The sequence below is a fragment of the Rhea pennata genome, chromosome 6 (genome assembly GCF_028389875.1).
Source record: "Rhea pennata isolate bPtePen1 chromosome 6, bPtePen1.pri, whole genome shotgun sequence".
NCBI classification, from domain to species: Eukaryota; Metazoa; Chordata; class Aves; order Rheiformes; family Rheidae; genus Rhea; species Rhea pennata.
The window spans coordinates 39,120,078-39,139,899 of NC_084668.1; the positions used below are offsets into that span (position 1 = coordinate 39,120,078).

Sequence of the window (19,822 nt, forward strand, 5' to 3'; positions counted from 1 at the left end):
ATAATCACCTCACTTACCTGTGATAGTGTAAGTCCTAACATCAGGGCTGATAGTCCTTTGAATGGGGGTCTGGCCACTTGCTGGGATGGCGTCAACTTGAAAGCCAGTGATGGTCTCAGTCTTGGTCCTCCAGGTAATGGTGATGGTTGTCTCAGTGGCATCTGTCACCCGGGCTCTGCGGGGGGGACTGACATCTGCACAGAGAGGAAGAGGTCTCCTGTCAGTACCTTGGGCATGGTGAATCTTAGCAATTAATTAAGTTTATAAAGGCCTTTGTTAGAGCTTCGTATAGAGCCCTGCTCTTGACATGACCCATTTGATCTTTGCCTCTGGGCCCCTGCAACCAGCACAGTACCAACTGGTCATTCATGGAGTGTCACTGCTTACTTTCAAGAGTGGTGACCACCCCCTGGGCTGGTCGGCTGGTCAGAGAGTCCTTCAGGGCATAGACACTCACTTCATACTTGGTTGCCACCTAGAACAGACAAAGTTACGCTATGTTACGAGAAGGAAACATTCCTACCCTTGTTCAGTGTTTGGTAGAGCTACAATCCTTGGTCACCAGTTACTGAAGTATGAAAACTTGAAAAAATCCAAATCAGTGAGGGATTAATGGGATGATTATAATTTCCACTAGTAATAAGCAAGAGGATATGGGTGCTAATGAACAGTGCTGTTTATAATACTAATAGTGCACATGTGTGCACATAGGACCAGAGGAAATCCTGGAATAAAGTTGTTTGTCATCCTAAAATTTTGGTATCTCTGTGCTTTGAAGCTGATTATTCAGGAAAAGAATGACTTAAATCCTGGTTTTCCAGGGGATAATGGAAGCAGTCTGCTATGATAAGGTGTTCTTGCTGTGAAGAAAACAGAATGGTGGAAATTTTAGATTTACACAAAGTCTTTAGTCCTTGACTGCATCAGCTCACGAGTCCACTTAGATTAGAGTGCATTTGAAGGCTCATTTTTGAAAATGATTCACAAAACTCCTTAAAAACAGATCAGTAGCTTTAGGATAGCAAGAACCATAAAAGCAGTGATTTTTCAGCTTTTTCCAGTATGGGGACTTCTGAAGTGTTTCCAGTGGAGAAGATGGCTATATAGCAAATTTAAACCTACTGAAAAAGACCTGATTTTTTTTTTTTTTTTTAACTTCCATTTTGCAAATGTCTTTGAAATATACTGCCTGAGCAACAGATCAGCAGAGCTTCCTGTATAACAGCTTAAAAAGCAGTCCATTAGGTCATCTTATCTGACCTCTTGTGAAAGATGGGCAAAAGCGTTTTACTGAGTTACTGCTGATTTTGAACCTTTGAGCATTTGATTAAGGCACTCAGTATCTTCTAAATAAGGAAGGAGAAGAATGCAGATTCAGCAAGCCAATTCCTTGCCTTGTAACAGCTGTAATAACACTTAGTTACGGCTGACAACCAGTCAGGCTTCAACCAGAGAACCAGACCCTTAGGAGCTGTAATGATCTACTCCAAGTGAGGTTCCTGACCCAGGAATTTTAAATTGCTTCAGGCTTGCCCAGTTGTTTCCTTCCCACAATATATTCTGCATTATACAGAGAAAGGAGTTACCATTAATCCAGAAACAACAGCAGATGTACTGTCTGGAGAAAGGTTGATTTCTTTCATAGGACCAGTCTTTTCTTTGGGATTCACTCTAACTCTATAGCCAGTGAGACGAACGTTCGGTGCATTCCAGTTGACCGTAAGACTGGTGGGAGTTACCTGAGTAAACTTCAGGTTTGTTGGAGGAGGAATTGCTGTGAAAACCGGGATTGGCAAATGGTTAGTTTGAAGAAGACAGTATCAGCTAAAGCAAAATTCTCTCCGGAATGCAAAACAGTTCTAGGCCTGAAATACACAGGCAGGGAAGGCAGGTGCCTTGTGCAACTACAGGTGTGAAGCACTGTAGAAGTGGACAACATATTCAGGAGGAGATTCTCTAATCTGTAGTAATGCTTTACTGCAGAAATAAGGAGCTCTTCATGTTTCAAGGCTAAAGCAGGTGAGTAACCCCCACTTGCTGTGATACAAGGCAAAGGCTCTGGTAGGTGATCGCATCTGCAACAGGCCAGTCTGTTTTAGTTGTTCTGTCTATCTCTGCTCTTCATCACACAACTAATAGTTTAGTCCTGTTTCACTTGCTTGTCTCTGCTGATTTCTATAATGTGATTGTTGATTTACGAAAGTAGGCAGGGAGCAGGCTCAAGAATTGCCAAGGAAGTATAAAAATACTGCCAAATGCAGAGGGGAAGCCTTTTATAGCCACTTAATATGAGTGTAAATTACTACACAGAGAGCAAGGCAAGGGAAGAGCAGAGCTGTGGTGGCCATAAGGCTCATCACATGAGTCTGGTCATGAGCTAACACATCTAATACCTTTAAAAAAACAACTGCTTGTGCTAAAAACAAATAGAATAAAATCCACTGAAATATTTTCTTGCCTTACTGTTTGTAATCCTCAGGCTGAAAATAGGGAAGAATGTGTGTGTGTATATATTTATACACCCCCCCCACACACACATATATATCTTACCACAATACCCACTATTAGCATGTTATTGTGAAGTGTTTTTATTTTGTAGAGTGGAAATAGGAGACAAGAGCTTTGCTCAAACAGAGCTCGATCCAAAGCCCATGAGAGTCAGTGGAAAGTCTTAAATGACTTTGAACACTTTCGAACAGGCCCACAAAGGGTAAACCACAGAGTGGGATTTAAAAATTGTTTGCATTCCTGGCAGGTAGTTGCCAGCTCAGTCATTTCAGCACTTTGGTTTAGTTTAGTACAGCAATCTGTACACTAGAAACAGCCATCTTTACTGCATCCCTGGAATTACAGTGCCAAGTTTTCATCCACAAATGAATGAGAAAACTCTATTACAAAGGTGCTACTGAGACATGTCTGGCAGTGCTGGAAGATTTGCAATGCATTTCATACTGCTGGCAATATTTCTATCTATCACAAGGAATAGTTTCCTTTCCACAAAGGAATTCTGAATGTATTTACACTGAGTTGGATCTGACTCGTACACAAGAGAGGATGTTCTCCTGAATGGAGCATGCCCTCATCTTCTTGAGCAGGTGACATGAATGGCAGAGTGGGCATGCAGACAGGCTGTGGTCCTTTGGGCAGCAACGGTGAAGGAGCAAAAGGCTCAGTGGAAACTGAGGGGTAAGCAGTCTCCTAGCCCTTCATGCTGACAGTAAGGACCTTGGGGGAATTAAAGCTGCCCTGGTATCTGTTGGTGGCAACTTGCCATGCTCGCAGGTCCCCCATACTCTAAGGGGTGGTAGAAGGGTTTTGTTTTTTTTAAAACCCTAAGTTAGACTCCCTGACTAGGGGTCAAACATCACCGATCTGCTTGAGGATGCGGCGAAGGCTGTAAGAAGACATCCCTCCTTTCTCTAGAGTCTGCTCCTCCAAACCTGCTCTCTCCTGCATTCTCCATCTTCTCTAATGTGGACAGAGGCTGCCTCCACTGGCAGCCAGCTCTCCTGTGCAACTGAGCTGTCTCTCAAGACCAATCACATCCCCTTGGCTGCTCTGGGAGCTCCCCCAGGGCTGAACACCAGTTGCACATGGAAGCACACTTTACCCAACAGGGCAGAAGCCGCTGCTGCCATGGCCTGCTGGGTGGTGTAGTTAAAGGTGTACCTGTGGACTGGGTCCCAATGAGGGGCAGGCTCTCCATGTCATCGTATATGGCAACGATATTGATAGTGTACTCAGAACCTGGCCTGAGGCCATGCAGCTCAGCAGTGTCTTCTTCGCCACCTGGGGCCGGCAATAGCTCATGGATTCCATCCTCAGGGCTTGAGTAGGTCACCCTGTACCTGGTGACTTGCCCCTGCGGGCTTTCCCAAGCAATTTTGATGGAATCAACATCCACCTCAGTGAATGTTAGTCCTTTAGGGCGGTCAATGTCTGTTAGGCAAATTAATGGTAAGAGGTTAAGTGATAAAAAGCAGGTAGTAGGCAAAAAAAAATAATAAAAAAAAAGCATTTCTACTACATGCAAAGCAGTTTCAGTTTTGTGCAGAAGAAGGGTACTTGATTCTCCTCTGTGCTGCACTTGCACACATGCTTACACCTGTGCAGCATAAGCTTGAGAGTCTGCCAGTGCCAGATAGCAGGAAGGCAATCCTGGCTTTGTAAAAACTGATAGGACTTGCACCACCGCCTTCAAAGGGGCCTGGACCCTAACCACCACCTATGTCGAGGCCCCCTTGGCTCTGAAGCCCCTTTTACACACCTCTAGCAGCATCAAGCCACCTTCAAGGAGCCAAGAGGAAAAAGAACCTAGCTATCTAAGACCTATTTCTACTGCTAGAGGCAGTTCCTAGTGCAAAAGGCAGCCAGATAACCCACCTGCCTGGGTGAGTTCAGATGATTGCTCCATTTCCTTTTTACTGTTGTAAGCTGATGTGCAAAGTGCCAGTCCAAGGAGAACCAGTCCCACTATTTTCTTTCATGAATTAATGTCCAATTAACACATTTATCAGCAAAGCAAATTACTTCATATAATGTAAAATTTTACAACAGTTAGAACAACTTTTCAGCTTTGTAATGAGTGCACAGGGAACGTCCACAAGTGCAACTGAGTCGTACACACACCTCTTAGACTGAGTCACTAGATTTGTCTAGATTGGAGCTCAAAGCTAGACTGCAAGGTAAGAGACCCTTGCTCCAAAAAAAATCCGGCATAGCTACCATGGAGCTACAGCCATTTGTTACACAAAGATGAGAGGATCTGGCACATCATTTTTATATGGGATCCAAATTATTTTCTGGAAGATTCCGACTTTATTTGCTGTGTTATGTTAGTTCTACATTCTCTCGTTGGCAAAGGTGATTTTTTTCCTCAGGAATTTGTTTAGCTTGAAATGGATACAACTACCTTTTCCACTCTCTGCAAAGTTTCAGGGAAGCTCCTTTTGTCTTTAGTACAATTCTGTAATTTGTTGGGGCTGAGCTGTGTTTTTAGAACACAAACCTGAGCAAGGGAATTATGTGCACAGAAATGCCTCCTTGGTAAAGGCACGTTACGTTAGAGACATCCCTCTGACTCGCACGATCCCTCTGTACGGGGAGGTAAGGCAATATCAGGGCTGAGCTCTGCCTTCCTTCGCAGCGCCCAGTCTCAAGCTCTTGACCATTCATGCTGTTTTTCTTAATCCCTTGCACAGGGCAAGTGCTCCCAAACCCAGTCCAGCCCTTTAACAGGAAGGGGATAAAAGTCACCTTTGCCACCCAGCTCCAGAAGGGAGCTTCACACATTTTTCCACTGATTGGCTGAAGGCAAACAAAACTCAGACTTTAAAGCTTTAGTGAAAGAAAAAAAAAAAATCAAAAGCGCAGCATTTGGGGTGGGGGGGGGATTGCATTTTGTCAGCAATTTGGGGGAGAGGGACTGCATTTTTGCCAGTGTCTGCAAATGATGCATGGTACTCATCACAAAGCAGGACACTTCGCACTCTTCTGGAAACTAGGCACCTGCTAGTTGCTGTCACTGAGGATCCGATGCTGCATGGTAGATTTGGACATCAATAGATAACATTGCTTTGTTACTGTTAAGTGAAATACATACTGGTGACGGCTGTCTCAACCAAGGGGAGGCTCTCTCCGTTCTGATTCTGGGCGTAGACACTGACCATATACTCAACTGTGGGCTGCAGGCCTTCAATAGTGACTTGTGTTTGATCTGGCAGGAAAAAAACAACATTGGCTTAATTTGGAGCAAGCATAATATTAGCTCTTGGTGCACTGTGGAGAAATCCTCGTCCTCCTCACTACAGAAAACCTATGCTGGACAGCAGAAGTGCTAAATCACAAGCGAAGCAGTCCTTACTGCAAGACTCTGGTGCCCACCCAGCCACACAGGAGCGTCCTGGAAAAATATCATGGGAACCTCACTCAGTGTGCAAGTTTTTATTTGCAAAAGTCATAACTGACTTAGTGACTAGGGGAAACCCAGGGCACCTGCAATTCTGTTTGGAGGCTGCAGCATGAGCAGTGTTTTCTAAGGCCCTTCAGCCCTGTCAGTTGTATTTTTATGCTTTTAAGGCTTATCCTTTGTGCACAGAGAAACAGTAAACTTTCCCTCCTCCTCCTCCACGTTTACAGATGAGGGGAGAAAGGCAACACTGACAGGCCGTCCCACATTTTACCTTGGAATTGCGTTAGCTTTTGTGGGGGCCTCTTCAGCTGGACAAAGCTGCAGAGCACTGGCCTCTAAGCAGCCCTGAATAGGAGGCCTGTATGAGGCATTTTATGATTAATGTCATTAAAGTGACTTAGAATTGACACCTCTAGCTTAAACTTCTGCTTGCGCTATGCCTCTCTGGCAGGTCAAGAGATCTGCAAATTGTACCTGCTCAAAGGCCCTAGAGCTAAAAGGGCAGGTTAGCCCAGTAAAGAGGAAGGAAAACAAAACAAACCCAGAGGAGGTCAACCTTCATTTACTGGGATAGGATTGAACATTAACCCAACTGCATCAGCTGCTGGGTAGCCCAGAGCGCTAGTTTCTGGGAATCTCGCAAAAACAGACTGAAAGCGTTCCTGTTAGCAAACTGAGAACTGGCTGGCAGATCTTTAAGGTAAGAAGGTCAACAGACTCAGTCACATACACTACCAAGTCACCCTCAGAAGGATTTCTGAGGGATTTTCTGTCGTCCAGCAAAACTTCCAAGGGTGCTCCTTTAAAATTCCAGTGTCTCTGGGAGATATTGAGGTTGCTGAGAAGCTTTGCAGTAGAACTGCATCACAGAAACGTGCCCTTGCAGGGCAAAAGCTTGCCCCAGGCTCTCCTGGATGGCTCCCTACTGCAGTCAGGGGGATGACGAGAAACGGTGGATGGCAGAATTTGGTTGCACTTGGTAGTGTTAATTTTAGCTGCCACCTCTTGGATTCTTTACAGACCTGATGAACGATGTAATGTATTCTTACCTGGAGGAACATTTTTAGTTTTTGTGGGCCCATGTCCTTTCTTGGGGACAGCAGTTACCCGATACCCTGTGACTGGGGATGTTGAAGGCAGCCATCTGACACTGATGCTGTTGTCCTGGACGTCGGTTACTTGCATCTGGGACGGTGTGTCTATTTCTGGGCAGCAAAAGTGAGCTCTGTGAGTATGTGTGCTAGAGGAAACCCTCCCTCCTCGCCTTCTCTCTGGATCCCACTGTTCTCTCCTAGCTGAATTTTATTCTGCTCTTCCTTTTCTAAGTGGTGTTTCTTTGAAGAAAAAAGCACATGCTGCTATTTATCTTTCATGCTAGCCCACTGCAGAGAGGCTTTAAGCACATGTGAATGACTGACCTCATATCAAGGTCAGCTGAGGATTTCTGTTGTTTTAAAGGCTGCTAAATGCCTTTGTCTACAAGTACAATACAAGTAGGATTAGGCCATATCCAAACCAGGACTGAAAAGATGGTCATGAAATTAGAAAGTCAGGTCTCTTCAGGATTAGATAGTATGAGTGTACCAGAAGTACCAAAGAACTGAACCCACAGTCACCCCAGTATGAAAGGCCAACAGGATTTCCACCCTGCAATGTGCAGCCAAATATTGCTCATATTCCCAGCTGGGCTCCAAAGAGTCTCCCTCCTCCAAAAGGCCAAGTCCACAATCCCCTTGTGTCATATTAGCATGCTCTGTCACCGTGACATGCAACTCCACTGAAAAAGATGGGCTAATAGCATAGCCTGTGACTTCTGCAAGAAACCAAGGATCACTGGAACAACTTTATGAGGTTAAGCCAACATATAGCTGGGGGGGGGTTGTTGTTATTTTGTTGTTGTTGTTTTTTCCTCCATTTGTTTTTGTCTCTTCCCCCCACACACAGGTCTCACCTGTTTTGTAGGTGACAGTGACTGGCTTGCTGCTGGCAGGGCTGTCTCCACGGCCAGTTACTGCATACACAGTGATGGTGTAGTCAACACCAGGTTTGAGGCCACTGATGGTAGCAGTGGACATGGTGCCAGGCACTGTAAATTCCTGCACAGGACTACTTCCACCTAGGGAGGGTGGGGTAGAAAAAAAAAGCAATGTAATGGATATTTTATACAAACTTTATGTTATTACAAAAAGCAGGATAGATAGTCCTGTATCTGCTGTGTCAAAGAAAGGATCCCATTGATTTCAGTGGATCTTGGGTCAAAGTCTTTTTCAGTCTGTTGCAAGAAACAAATGAAATACGTAGGACCACCACTACAGCAGCAGAAGTACTCCAGATGCAGTTCTTTTTGGTAGATAAAAGTGATTTTCTCTCCTTTAAAAAACAAACTTTATACTTGAAAGTCTTCTCTAAATGTGCTGCAAAGACCTCAGAGCCCTGAGATTTTGTCTGCTGCAACCTTGCTTTTGCTCTTTGGTGTGACTTTCAAACGGCCTCAGAATAGAGCTTGTGGTCAGTGACTGGCAATAGCAGCCTGCCCTCACCTGTTTCACCGTAAGTGATCCGGTAGTATCTGACAGTCACTGCAGGAGCATCCCAGGAAATGACAAGGCTGGTTGGGCTCGTGGGGGTGACTTCTAGGTCCCTTGGAACATCAGACACTGGAAAAATAGAATTGAAAGAGTTTAACAGTTAACATACATCAGCTACATGTTCCACTTACTGTACTGTGCTCCTCTGCTACTCATCTGTCTTAGTACTAGCCCATGCACACAGGTCTGATGCATTTAGTTAAAAACCAATAGGCCTCTGACCAGATTCAATGGAAAAAGTTCTGCTGGCCAAGCCCCGTCAGCCTGATCTGGAAGTGGCACGGTTCCTCCCACCTCGCTCTGGATCAGGCCTTCCTTCAATATCTAAGGTGCTGTCTTCATAAGCACAGTTTCACCAGCTAGAAGGGAAGAACTGCTTTAATAGCAACTGCTGTGCTAGAGGAGACCCCGAACTCCCAGGGTAACTTTTCAGTCTTTCCTCAGAGCGTACCTGTTGACTGCTGGCCGATCAAGGGCGGACTCTCCTCCCTGCCGTTGATGCCAATGATGCTGACCACATACTCGGTCCCTGGGAGCAGGTTGGTAAGGGTGATGGAGTTCCGGGAAGGGGGTACACGGTCTTCCTTGGGCCTGCCAGCACTGTGCTCTGGGTGATACCGGATTTTATAGCCCGTAATGGTGGCACGAGGAGCAATCCAGTGGACAGTAAAGGAGTTGGCAGTTATATCCGAGAAGTCAAGGCCAGTGGGAGAATCAAGACCTGGGTATTTCAAAAGAGATGAGACTGAGCTCGATTGTGCAGCGAGATGATGCTGTTCTGCCATATCGTATTAAGCTTAGTGTAAAGATGATGCCAGATCTTAAGACAAATGCTATTCAGCTGTGGAATTAAACACATCCATTCAGGATCAAACAGATATAAACAAGCACTGTAACACAATTGCAGGAAGTAATGTATGGCACCTTTGGTCTACATCTAGAGCCCTCTCCAAATCAGCAGCCTGGCAGGTTTTAATGTTTGCTCATGTGCAGACACAACTCAAGCACAGCATAAAACACCCATCACGAGCACATTATTTCAGTGACTGACGCATTATTTCCGTTACGTGGTTATGAAACAGCAGGAAGACATAGCGATGGATACGTTATGGACAAGCCTCAGAATAGGCAGACAGCCCTTTAGAGCATTCTCTAACGGCAAGGCTCTCCTCAAGCTTGTTTTTGGACAGATGCAGTGGGTACAGTCACACTAAGGTCTACAATGCCCGTTTAAAACCAACATAAGATCTGGCTTTCAGACATAATGAGAGATTTCAGTGTTTTTCAGGATGCAAATTTACACTGCTGTCTGGCATCTCATTGATGACCTGCCAACAAGGCGATAATACACAGCAAGAGGAGCAAAGTCAGGTTAACGGACACTTAATGGATGATACTAGTATCTAATGTATCTTAGGCTGAGTTTAAGTACCTGTTTTTTGGATTCCAGACAGAGGTGCACTCTCATGTTGCTCAGAAACACTGTAGACTCTCACAAGATACTCAGTGCCAGGCAGCAGATCTGTGGAGTTGAGATTTAGACTTATTTCTTTGCATCTTTACTCATGGCTGGAAGTCTCTTGAAAAACCTATGTAATTTAACTGTATTTCTCAGGTGTGTATGTGTGCGTGGGGGAAATCAGTTTGTTTGATGGAAAATCTGAGCCCCAAGGATAGTCAGAAATTTAAACCAATTTATTCTGTGGCCCTTAGGTTGCTTGTGATATTTTAGCTTGAAATAAGGAGCATGGTACCACTGCTACAGAGCTGGTCCCCTGTTCTGAAGGGGATATCGTCTCTCACTGAGCCTGGGTTCTAGAATGGGGGAAAAAAAACAAAACACTTCCATAAAACGGTTTTTGCACCAGGAAGAGCAAACTAATGCCAACTTTTTGCAAAATGCCAGAGTCTTGTTGCCATGTACTGCAAGGTTCCAAACAGTATTTATTTTTTGGTCCTAAACATATAGGATCAAAGGAGCAACGACCTTTTGCATATTCTGATCCTTTCCCCGGACCTCTGCACAGCAAGTCCTTGACATTTTTGTCAGACGAGGTGAGCAATAGCTGTTTACTCTTAATACTTAACCAGGCTGTAAATCAAAGTAATTGCCCCACAGCCTGACTCATCACTGTCCTTGGATTGACAGGAAAACCTTCCTGTGCTTTGGCTTTAACTTGGTTAAAGCAAATGCCCAAACACCACTTGGTACAAGTTTGCATGAAGTTACTTTGACAGCAGCTTAGACAGCTAAGAATTTGGGCAGTTACTCACACAAAGCAGTTTTTTTTTTTTTTTTTTTTTTTTTTTGCCTCGCCTTATATCACGCCTTCACCAAGGAATTCTGTTCGGAATACTCAGCAAAGGCATTTATATCGACCCTGTTATCCCACCCCCCAGTTCATGTCCCATCTGCAGCCACGAACCCTGCACTTGCCCATTCCCTTCCCCGATGCCATAACAGGCCATTATGCACTTAAATTCGTATAGCTGATACAAACAAGGGAGAAGAGCCAATACTCAAGGGACCAGAACTCATGCAACAAGAGGGGGTCTTATTTGTTGGCTTACATCTATAACCTTCTTACTTGTTAAAATCACCATGTTGTCCGAGGGTGAAATCGTCAGCTCTGCGACATCTTCTTCCTTCTTCACAGGCGAGTAGCGCACCAAGAAACTGCTCAGCACAATGGAAGTTGGTGGGGTCCAGGTCACTCGCATAGCGTCAGGGCCCACGTTAGTGAAGCGGAGATCAGTGGGAGCAGGCACAGCTACACAGCAAAGAAGAAATATACCTCAACTTCCTCTCCAAGGTAAAAGTTGATCGAGATGCGTGTTCAGGGAATCATCAGAGAAGCTCTCTCATGCATAACAGACTACTGTGTCAGATCCATGCAAACAGGACTGCTAAACTACGTTTCGTTCTACTACAGTTAGGAAAACGTCTATACTACTGTCAGGCTCCTTTAACCTCTTGGCAATCCCCAATACTTTAAATATACCCTATAAGATTAATTTGAAAACAAGGTAGCAAGTTTCAGTAACGTGCTCCTTGCAGCTGGATTTCACATTACAGTTGCGGAGCCAAGAGAGGCTTAAAGTTGCCATACAGCAGCTTACAGATGGAAAAGTCTGCTCGTCTAGAATTCATACATGCACACACAGAAGAGAAAGTACATCACTAATTTCCTATGCCTCTACTTCTACTTGTGTCGGAGGATTTACAGCCTCGGGATTCAAACACAACAGGATTTCATGCAAGAACCAGTTCTCAGCTCGCCTTTCGCCCATGCATTACGAAGACCCTTGACGGTGTGACATGGCTGTCAATGGCATGTACTCAGGGAGTGGTGTTTCATCTGCATCTTTGAGGGCATTGTGGAAAGAGTGGGGCCACCACTGAAACAGACTGCTAGCAGCCCAGATGGCTTAGCCAGCCATCAAGGCTAGGGACAGACCAGAGGGTGTCTGCTGAACTGCCTCCACCCTTTGGTACTCATACTTTGGGGAAGTCACAATTTGAAAGTCTAGCAATTCTGTAGCTCAAATTTCAAACTTCGACTCCAAGTGGATCCCAAAAGTCTGAATAGCCAAACGTGAATGGCTGCAGGGCTGCCAGGCTCATTCACAATACTAAAATGCCACAAATCAGGAAACTGAGCAGCGCATATCCATCTCCAGCTGCAGTTCAGAAACAAGAATGAGCCAGGTCTGTCTGCCTTTGCCCAGTGGGCAGCCCGATTCCTCTTTGGACAAAGCCCTGTCATCCCAACAGCTAGTGACAGCATGAAACACCGTCCATGTCACAAAACACAGAAGTTTTCAAAATTCACCCGTTTGCTGTGTCAGAGTGGTAGGGGCGCTCTCTCCGCCATTAATGAGTGTGATTACACTGATGTCGTAATCAATGCCCGGCTCCAAGCCTGTGACTGTGTAGTATCCTACTGAGGAGTCCACAAAATCTTCAAAAATAGGGACACTTTCTCCTGCCGCAACTACTGTGATGCGGTAGCCAATAATGGTGGAGGCATTTAACGGGGTCCACCTCAGGCCGATGCTCGAGTCAGTTATGTCAACAAAGCTTAGGTCAGTGAGTTGGGGCACCTCTAATAAGTTAAAGAGCAAAGGGGAAAGGCAAAGACATACGGGGCAAAAGAAAGACAAGGGAGAAAAAAAGCAGTGGTCATCACTATTAACATTGACGAAACTTTAGAAGCAATTGCGGTGATATGCAGAATCTCTTGGGTTTAGGGTGAAAGGGTTTTTCCTTTTGCTGTTTACATCGTACCTTTCTATGAAATCCCCAGCTGCCTCCCCGTGCAGACAGAGGCTAGAACACCCAGATCCCCTGAGACAATGCACTTCCCACTTTAAATGTGCAAACTTCAAAAATACCTAAAAAGCAAGCTGGACCCTTAACTTGCATCAAATTTACTTGGAGCAATGATGAGACAAAACACCCACCATTTTTTTTTCGGAGGTGGGGGGAATATACAAGTACTGATTTGTTTGCAGGTGAGAAAAAAAAAAAATAAAATAAAAGGAGAACCTTTGAACCTTTTCTTGCCCATAACATTCAAGACAAACTCTGACATATTAGCGTCTAGAATTTTTGTCTTGTTCCAATGTTAGGTTTAACTTCTACTATTTCAATCTTAAAAATATCGACCCATTTGAAGTGGTTGAGTTGGCCTAGACCCTAAGCTGGTGAGAAACCTTATAAAGCTTCAGTTAGGATAATCCAGTATCCAAGTTATTTACACTGGACTTGGAAAAAAAAATCTCAAGTCCCTGTAATGGCTTGAGGATCTGGCCCAGAGTTCAAGTTCTACTTACCACTAACTTCTGCAGTATGTGCACTAAAAAAGATGATCTAGAACAATGAGTAACAAAACACTTTCTTCAAAAAAAAAAAAAAATGGTTAAGTCATGTTTAGACTGAGTACTCCATAAGAGAATTACACCATCCCCATGTTCAGAGGTTATGCCCAGCATGTGACATGGCCAAGCAGCTGGATTTCTGAGCTAAACTTTTTAAAATCTCAAAGCTGAGCCACTGAGTTAGGATCCTCTTTACTAACCTTTCATATATTGGCTAAACTTCTGCACAGCAAACATGCACAGCTGTGATGATTGTTTTTCCTATGGATATTATTTCTATAGCAAAGCTGTTCTTTTCCTGCATGTTAGGACCAACAGAATTGGGGGAGGGTGTTAGCTGCATTTGATCGAAAAAGGCCAAACCCTCAGCTGCTCAACTCAATAAATTTGTACTGATTTATTGATTTAAGCCACAGGATTTGGCTTTAACTTCAGCAGAGTGATCCTGAAATTAGGGGGAAGAAATGGGTACTCTTCCTCATTCAGGATCAGATACCAATAGGTGAGTCAAAGATGGAGGGCTCAGTATCCATTCTGTTGGATCATTACAAGTTAGCTTGAAAAGGAATTATGGGATAGTAATTTTGAAAAAGAATGACTTTAATAAGAGTGGTTATGTTCTATTTTAATGCCCTACTGTGAATTTGTATTTATTTTTTACAGAATAAATACTGAAAATGCTTATTTTTCTGCAAAAATCATTGTTTATCCACATGGAATGCATGTATCATATCACCTTTAAAGAGTGCTAAAAGCCAGAGACATACATTTTTAGCTCTTTTTTCCCCCCATCAGAAGATGGGGAAGGGTTAAAGCTATCACTGCTTCAATTATGCAGGATCACAATATTAGTTCTCCCATGGGGAGCATACAGCACCTCAGTGAAGCATGGAAGTTTTTAAGCAGTGTTATAAGAGCAAGCAAACACAATAGCTGGCATCATTTCAGGGCTGAGCAGAAACAAAAAACAAACAAAGCCCTCACAAAGAAAAACAGGATCAAATCATCTGGGGGAGATGGACACTCATTTTGCTACTGTGGCTACAAAGGGATTTTCTGCAGTCATCTGAGCATGTAGTGTGAGGCAACACACACCGCTAGCGTCCCAGAAGTGCTACGGAGATGGACCTTTCAATCTCCGCTCTCCCCTCCTCCTGCTGAAGTGATCTTCTGCCATTGTATGCTGCCAAAACTTACTTTGCTTGCTTCCCACTCGTACCCCACTTTCCTGCTTCCCATGACCACTGGCTTAGCTCCAGATGCTGCGGTACTGCAAAGCCAGGCCAGACCTCTATCATTCTCCAGCTCAGCATACGGATATGACAGATCTCCCTTACACTCCTTGCCCATGGACAGACAGCGTAGGCTGCCCACGCGGAGATGTAAGGGGTATAGACTGCTCTGTCAGTGCCAGGCACGTAGCTATTCTGTTTCTTGGGATTAAATGTGATGTTTAAGCCCTCTACCACAGTAGTGAGAGTTCTGCAGTGCGGAGCTCTCTGGCTCAGCAATTTGTCTTTGAATGGCAGCAGCTGCTGCACGCCCTTTCGTTACCTTGCGTGATGGTTTTAGAGATGGGGGTGCTCTCCTGGTTGTCCTTGACTGAGTAAACGCTGACGTTGTACTCCACACCAGGGCTCAGGTTTTCAAAGGTGCAAGAGGTCTGATCCGCATCTACTACTTCCTCCAAGGTATAACCCTGCTGCCCATTGGTAGGAACAGTGGTAACTCGGTACCCACTGATGCCTGAAATACATAAATCAGTATGTATCAGTTTATCTTGAATTGTTTCAGAAATCCCATGCTTACTGTCAGTGGCATGAACTCATTCTTCACTGCCAGACATTTTTGGTCTATTTTACTTTTCCTTCCTTGGACTGTTTTTAAACCAGTGGGGATTGTTGAAGAAATCCTTCAAATCTCTAAAACATCTCTGAAATATCTAAGCACATTCATACTCCAAAATACCATTCTACATGGAATGTAAAGCATAAAGAGTCCTACTGCAACCTATATTTAACTGCAAATCATATCCTTAGATAAGTCCAAAAATATATATTTTTTCCCTTAAGTGACTCAGCAGCAAATTTCCCACAAAAATCTGCTTAATGAATTGCAAAACACTGTAAATTTTACCATTCTAGTACAAAAGAGGGTTCAAGCATACTGAGAGCGCTACATAGTTACCTGGAGTTGTGCTTCTATCCCAGGAGACTGTCAGGATCCCAGTATCAGGATTGGGCTCAAGATGCAGGTTGGTTGGCGGCGACAATGCTGCAAACATTCAGACAAATAGTTCATTAATGACACAGATTCATGCGAACTCCCTCAGCACTCTCTCCCCCCAGATTGTATTCTCACCCTTCAAAATTAGATACAAAGATTCTCCTGAAGTTATGTCCCTGTACTGCATGAACCAGTGCTATTATCACCTATATGCCCAAAAGGCAAACACCTCCTGGACAAAGACCAGAGGAAAGGACTAGAACATGTCCAGAAGATAGTCAATCATCTGGAGAGCATATGGGAAGCACATGTAAGGAATAACCATGGAAAAACAAGCGTGTCATACGTGTAGTCACTCTCCTGATGATCGGAGACTCTCTCTCCTGGCCATCCATCAGGACTGTGAGGCTGTAGGTGTACTCTACTCCAGGGGTCAGGCCGGATATCACAATGCTGCCAGAATCAGAGATCACCTCCCGGGGAGCCTCTCCACCTTGGCTTGGGCGCACACCCAGCTGCAGAGAAGCCGCAAACAGTTTTTCAGTCTCAGACACGCCAATCGCAGAACTATCAGCGTTCTGATGCATCACCCAGCATGAGCAGCACGGGCCTGTATGCTTCATGCCAACCGTTAATCCTAAACTTATGTTTTAGGTAGCCTACGCTCAAGTGCAGTTGTTTCCTATCCCAGGAGGATGTTCTGTAGGAGTATAAGCTTTCATGGACCCACCACTACACAGACTGTGGAGAGGTAACCACAAGGGAGGGAAAGACTCTGTTACAAATGGTCACTGACTGAAGCTGACCTGAAGCCCAGAGGGCTTACTTGCATTGCCCTTGGTGATCCCTAGACCTGCTCTCTATAAGCAGCACATCTTTTGCACCTCTTCCCTTTGTGCTACTGTCTTCACTGTGGTCCATAACATCAGCTTTAATTGATCTTCTCTACCACAGTCAAGCAAGAGGAAAAGAGACACAGGACTTTGGTTTTTTTCCTACCTTGAAGCCAATCCTTGGGGCAGGTGTCCAGGTGATGACAATAGAAGTCTCAGTCACTTCAGTGTTAAAAGGAGGAACAGAGCCAACAGGCTGATCTGTGAAGTGAATAGACAGAGCTGAAATCTGGTTGCTGTGATGGCACTGAACAGTTGGAAAACCTGACCCATAAAAGCCCAAACAACAAGAGCAAGATGTTGAATTATATTACTCTTGACAATCCAGTGGTCTGGGGGGAATTTGACAGACAATTTCTGTCTGCAGATGCCTTTGATAGGCACAGCATGCCAATAGTGTAATCACAGCTGGTGTTGGTTCTGTTCCTGAGGAAAATCAATACTGAGGTGGGCATTGTAAGTCTTCTGTCCACCTAATCCCAATATTTGGGGGACTGTTGTTCTTGGGATGGTAAACAAACGTTTCCTCAAATAGCTTTTTCCTTCGTGCACCATATGCCATTCAATCAATAGAATGCAAGACCCTTTTTTGTCATTCAATTGTCCTAGGTAGGACCGTCTCATCCCTCACCAACACCTTCAACATTTTGAGGGCAACATCGCTAAACGGAGCCCCCAAACAGTCTGAGTCTGTGGGCTCATTCATATTTGTCAGGAGCATCACAGAAGCCCTTGCATACCCCAGAATCGGTCTAAACAGCTCCACTGAATTTGATTAACCACATTAATAACGAAAAGACTTGGTTTATTCATCTGTAGTCTTAAATTGGACTGTTTTCATTCTGATTGACCAGAATTTGAATGCATCACTGATCTCAGACACCCAGTCATCTCCTAACTGAGTGTGTTTTTTTTTCTTTTTTTTTTTTTTTTTTTTTTTTTTTCTTAAGTGTTTAAGGCTGTGTGTCAGTCAGAAGACCTTGGGGGTAACCTGGCCAAGGTCAATAGTATTATTCTGGTCAAGTGTCAACTCTTATCTTAATTCCACATTGTTATAAAAAAAACTTGTGCTCTTTTAAAAGAGGATGTAGTTCTAGGCTTGAATGGAGGTGTTTCATTTGAGTTTCGTTAGTTTATACGACTGCTTCATCATTATTTAAACTGTGAATCTATTTGTTCTTTCTAGAAGTATTTGTTGTTTCTTACGGAATTCTTTACTGCTACAATTCACTTGTTTTTTTTCAAGCAAAGAGTATAAGTATGAACAACTGAAATTTAAAGAGAGGAAAAAAGGCAAAATATAATGTTAGGGTCAGCTTTTGTATCTGCAGTTGATCTGCCTTACGTGGTATTGCTGGACTTGGTAAGAGACTGCTGCTAGCTTTATATAGGCTTTTTGCTCATTTTATGGGAGTTTTTGCTCCCCTTGATTTGTCATTCCAAAACCAAACAACTGGAAAAATCAAGTAAAATTAAATTTGTCTTTCAGTTCCTCAGAATTGATGGGTTAGTAGGGAGCTTCCATTTTTGCTTTTAATCACCGAAAACTGAAATACATTTTTACTGAAAGCTTTGATGCAAATAACCTTTTCCTTGCCAAATAGTTCAGAGAAGAACAAGAAGTATTTCCCAAGAAATTATGCTGGTATGTCAGATCCAAAAGCTTCTTCTGTGAGCCAAGACACAACTGCCCCTTTCAGCACATGCCTGCAGTTTTGAAGAAGGGCCAGGGCGTCAGAGAAGAGGAATGGGTGCCTATTGTACTTACAAGTTGTGAAGACCCCAGTCTCTCTGTTGCTTTGCAAGTCATCTTTAACTGCCACAAGGTACACTGTGTACTCAGTGGCCGGCTGCAGGTTCCTGAGAAGGTACTTGGTGGCAGAAGGTCCCACATTGTAGGTCTTCGGTTGGCCTCCTCTTGTGGGACCTGCAGTCAGTCGGTAGCCTGTGATCACAGCACGAGGCCGCGTCCACATCACTAACACCGTGTGCTCCGTAGTATTGAGAAATCTCAGGTTGGTGGGGGCATCGAGCTCTAGGGAAGAAAAAGCATAATGTGCGTGAATTTTCTAGCTTAATCTCCTGCCAAAACATGCCTGCTTGTCATCCCCGCTTCCAAAGCGGAACCGCTTCCACACTTGAAAGCGGGGGCGTAAAGTGAGGCTCTGGAACTTGTATTTTTCATTTAGGGCATAAGTGTAACAGCAGTGAAGAGAAATGGAAGGGGACCATGGAACAGATGGAACTAGAATCAAAATAACTATACCTATGTCTCCAAATCTTCAGGTAATATGCACCTACCCCGCTTTGGGGCTCCAAGCAGAAGTCACCACACAGCACTGAGTGCTGAGCCAGGCAGATGAGCGTGTTCTGGGCCACGCTGATTTGGGTCGCTGCCTTACACGCCACCCCATGGGGAAGGCGGGCTCACAGCAGAGCCGAGACAGATTGACCCAACAGCCCTTGGGAATCTGTGGTTTCTCATGAATGCTCAGCATTATTTTTTTAAAAAATTAGTTCAGTTAGACTCTTCAATACAGGCAAGGAAGCCTTACTTTAGTTTAGCTTTTTTTTAAAAAAAAAAAACAAAATTATTCTTTCAATTCTTTTACCCAGGCCACTCCCCACCAACTCCTTTTCCAAAAGGAAAAAAATATCCAAATAAAAAACATTCCTTGCCATTTCAATATAGAAATAAATAGCAGTCAATGAGATTCTGGAGAAAAATACTTCTCAGATCTACTTAAAAATAATCATACTACAGAATTCATTATAAAATAATTCTAAGCATGCTCATCTCTCCCATGGGATTATTGCAGTGACTCTTATCAGACTTCCTCCCCTTTTATAACTACCTCTGGATTAAGAGCAGCCTTTGGGAAGCTGCTGAAGCTGTTAGCCTGGAAAACCACAAACAAAAGCTTGAAGTGACATAGCTTTTTTTAGGATTGTACCAAGTCCAGTAAATCACAGAGTGTCGCTACCCGTGGCTGAGCCATTTGTAAGACAAGTCTGAGCCAGAGAGATACTTTGGCAGTTCTTTCCCACCAAAGGCCCTGGTAGTCCCAGCTGCAGTGAAAGTTATGGCAACAACCCAGCAAGTTTCCCCAGTTTTTCTAGGCTCCAATCATATGTTGAAACCAAGATCAGTGAAAAGAGGTTCTATTAATACTTTTTTTTTGATGACAAATTATTTTTTCCTGATTTGTGATTAAAGTAGCTTTCATCAACCATTCTCCCTAGAACAATTTGGATTCAAGCCTTCCCAGTCTTTTACTGAAAAGCAGTTTTTGCCCCCAAAAGCTACTGTTTTCTTCCTTTTT

General features: G+C 44.0%; 1 protein-coding gene across 4 annotated transcripts in view; it reads right to left on the reverse strand.

Annotated features, from left to right (window-relative positions):
• The window catches only part of FN1 (fibronectin 1), a 55,401-nt gene that overhangs the window by 9,134 nt on the left and 26,445 nt on the right, over nt 1–19,822 (reverse strand). Inside the window, exons 20-36 of one of the 4 annotated variants that reach the window (XM_062579114.1) lie at nt 18,268–18,534; nt 16,606–16,700; nt 15,953–16,121; nt 15,568–15,654; nt 14,935–15,126; nt 12,333–12,605; nt 11,088–11,270; nt 9,932–10,021; nt 8,951–9,220; nt 8,452–8,568; nt 7,863–8,027; nt 6,961–7,116; nt 5,603–5,716; nt 3,670–3,939; nt 1,587–1,774; nt 388–475; nt 18–194 (exon numbers count right to left, since the gene is read on the reverse strand). In XM_062579114.1, the coding sequence (XP_062435098.1) occupies nt 18–194; nt 388–475; nt 1,587–1,774; nt 3,670–3,939; nt 5,603–5,716; nt 6,961–7,116; nt 7,863–8,027; nt 8,452–8,568; nt 8,951–9,220; nt 9,932–10,021; nt 11,088–11,270; nt 12,333–12,605; nt 14,935–15,126; nt 15,568–15,654; nt 15,953–16,121; nt 16,606–16,700; nt 18,268–18,534 (2,901 nt within the window). The remainder of the gene's footprint in view (nt 1–17; nt 195–387; nt 476–1,586; nt 1,775–3,669; nt 3,940–5,602; nt 5,717–6,960; nt 7,117–7,862; nt 8,028–8,451; nt 8,569–8,950; nt 9,221–9,931; nt 10,022–11,087; nt 11,271–12,332; nt 12,606–14,934; nt 15,127–15,567; nt 15,655–15,952; nt 16,122–16,605; nt 16,701–18,267; nt 18,535–19,822) is intronic. The other 3 variants (XM_062579116.1, XM_062579115.1, XM_062579117.1) reach the window with 3 other exon arrangements.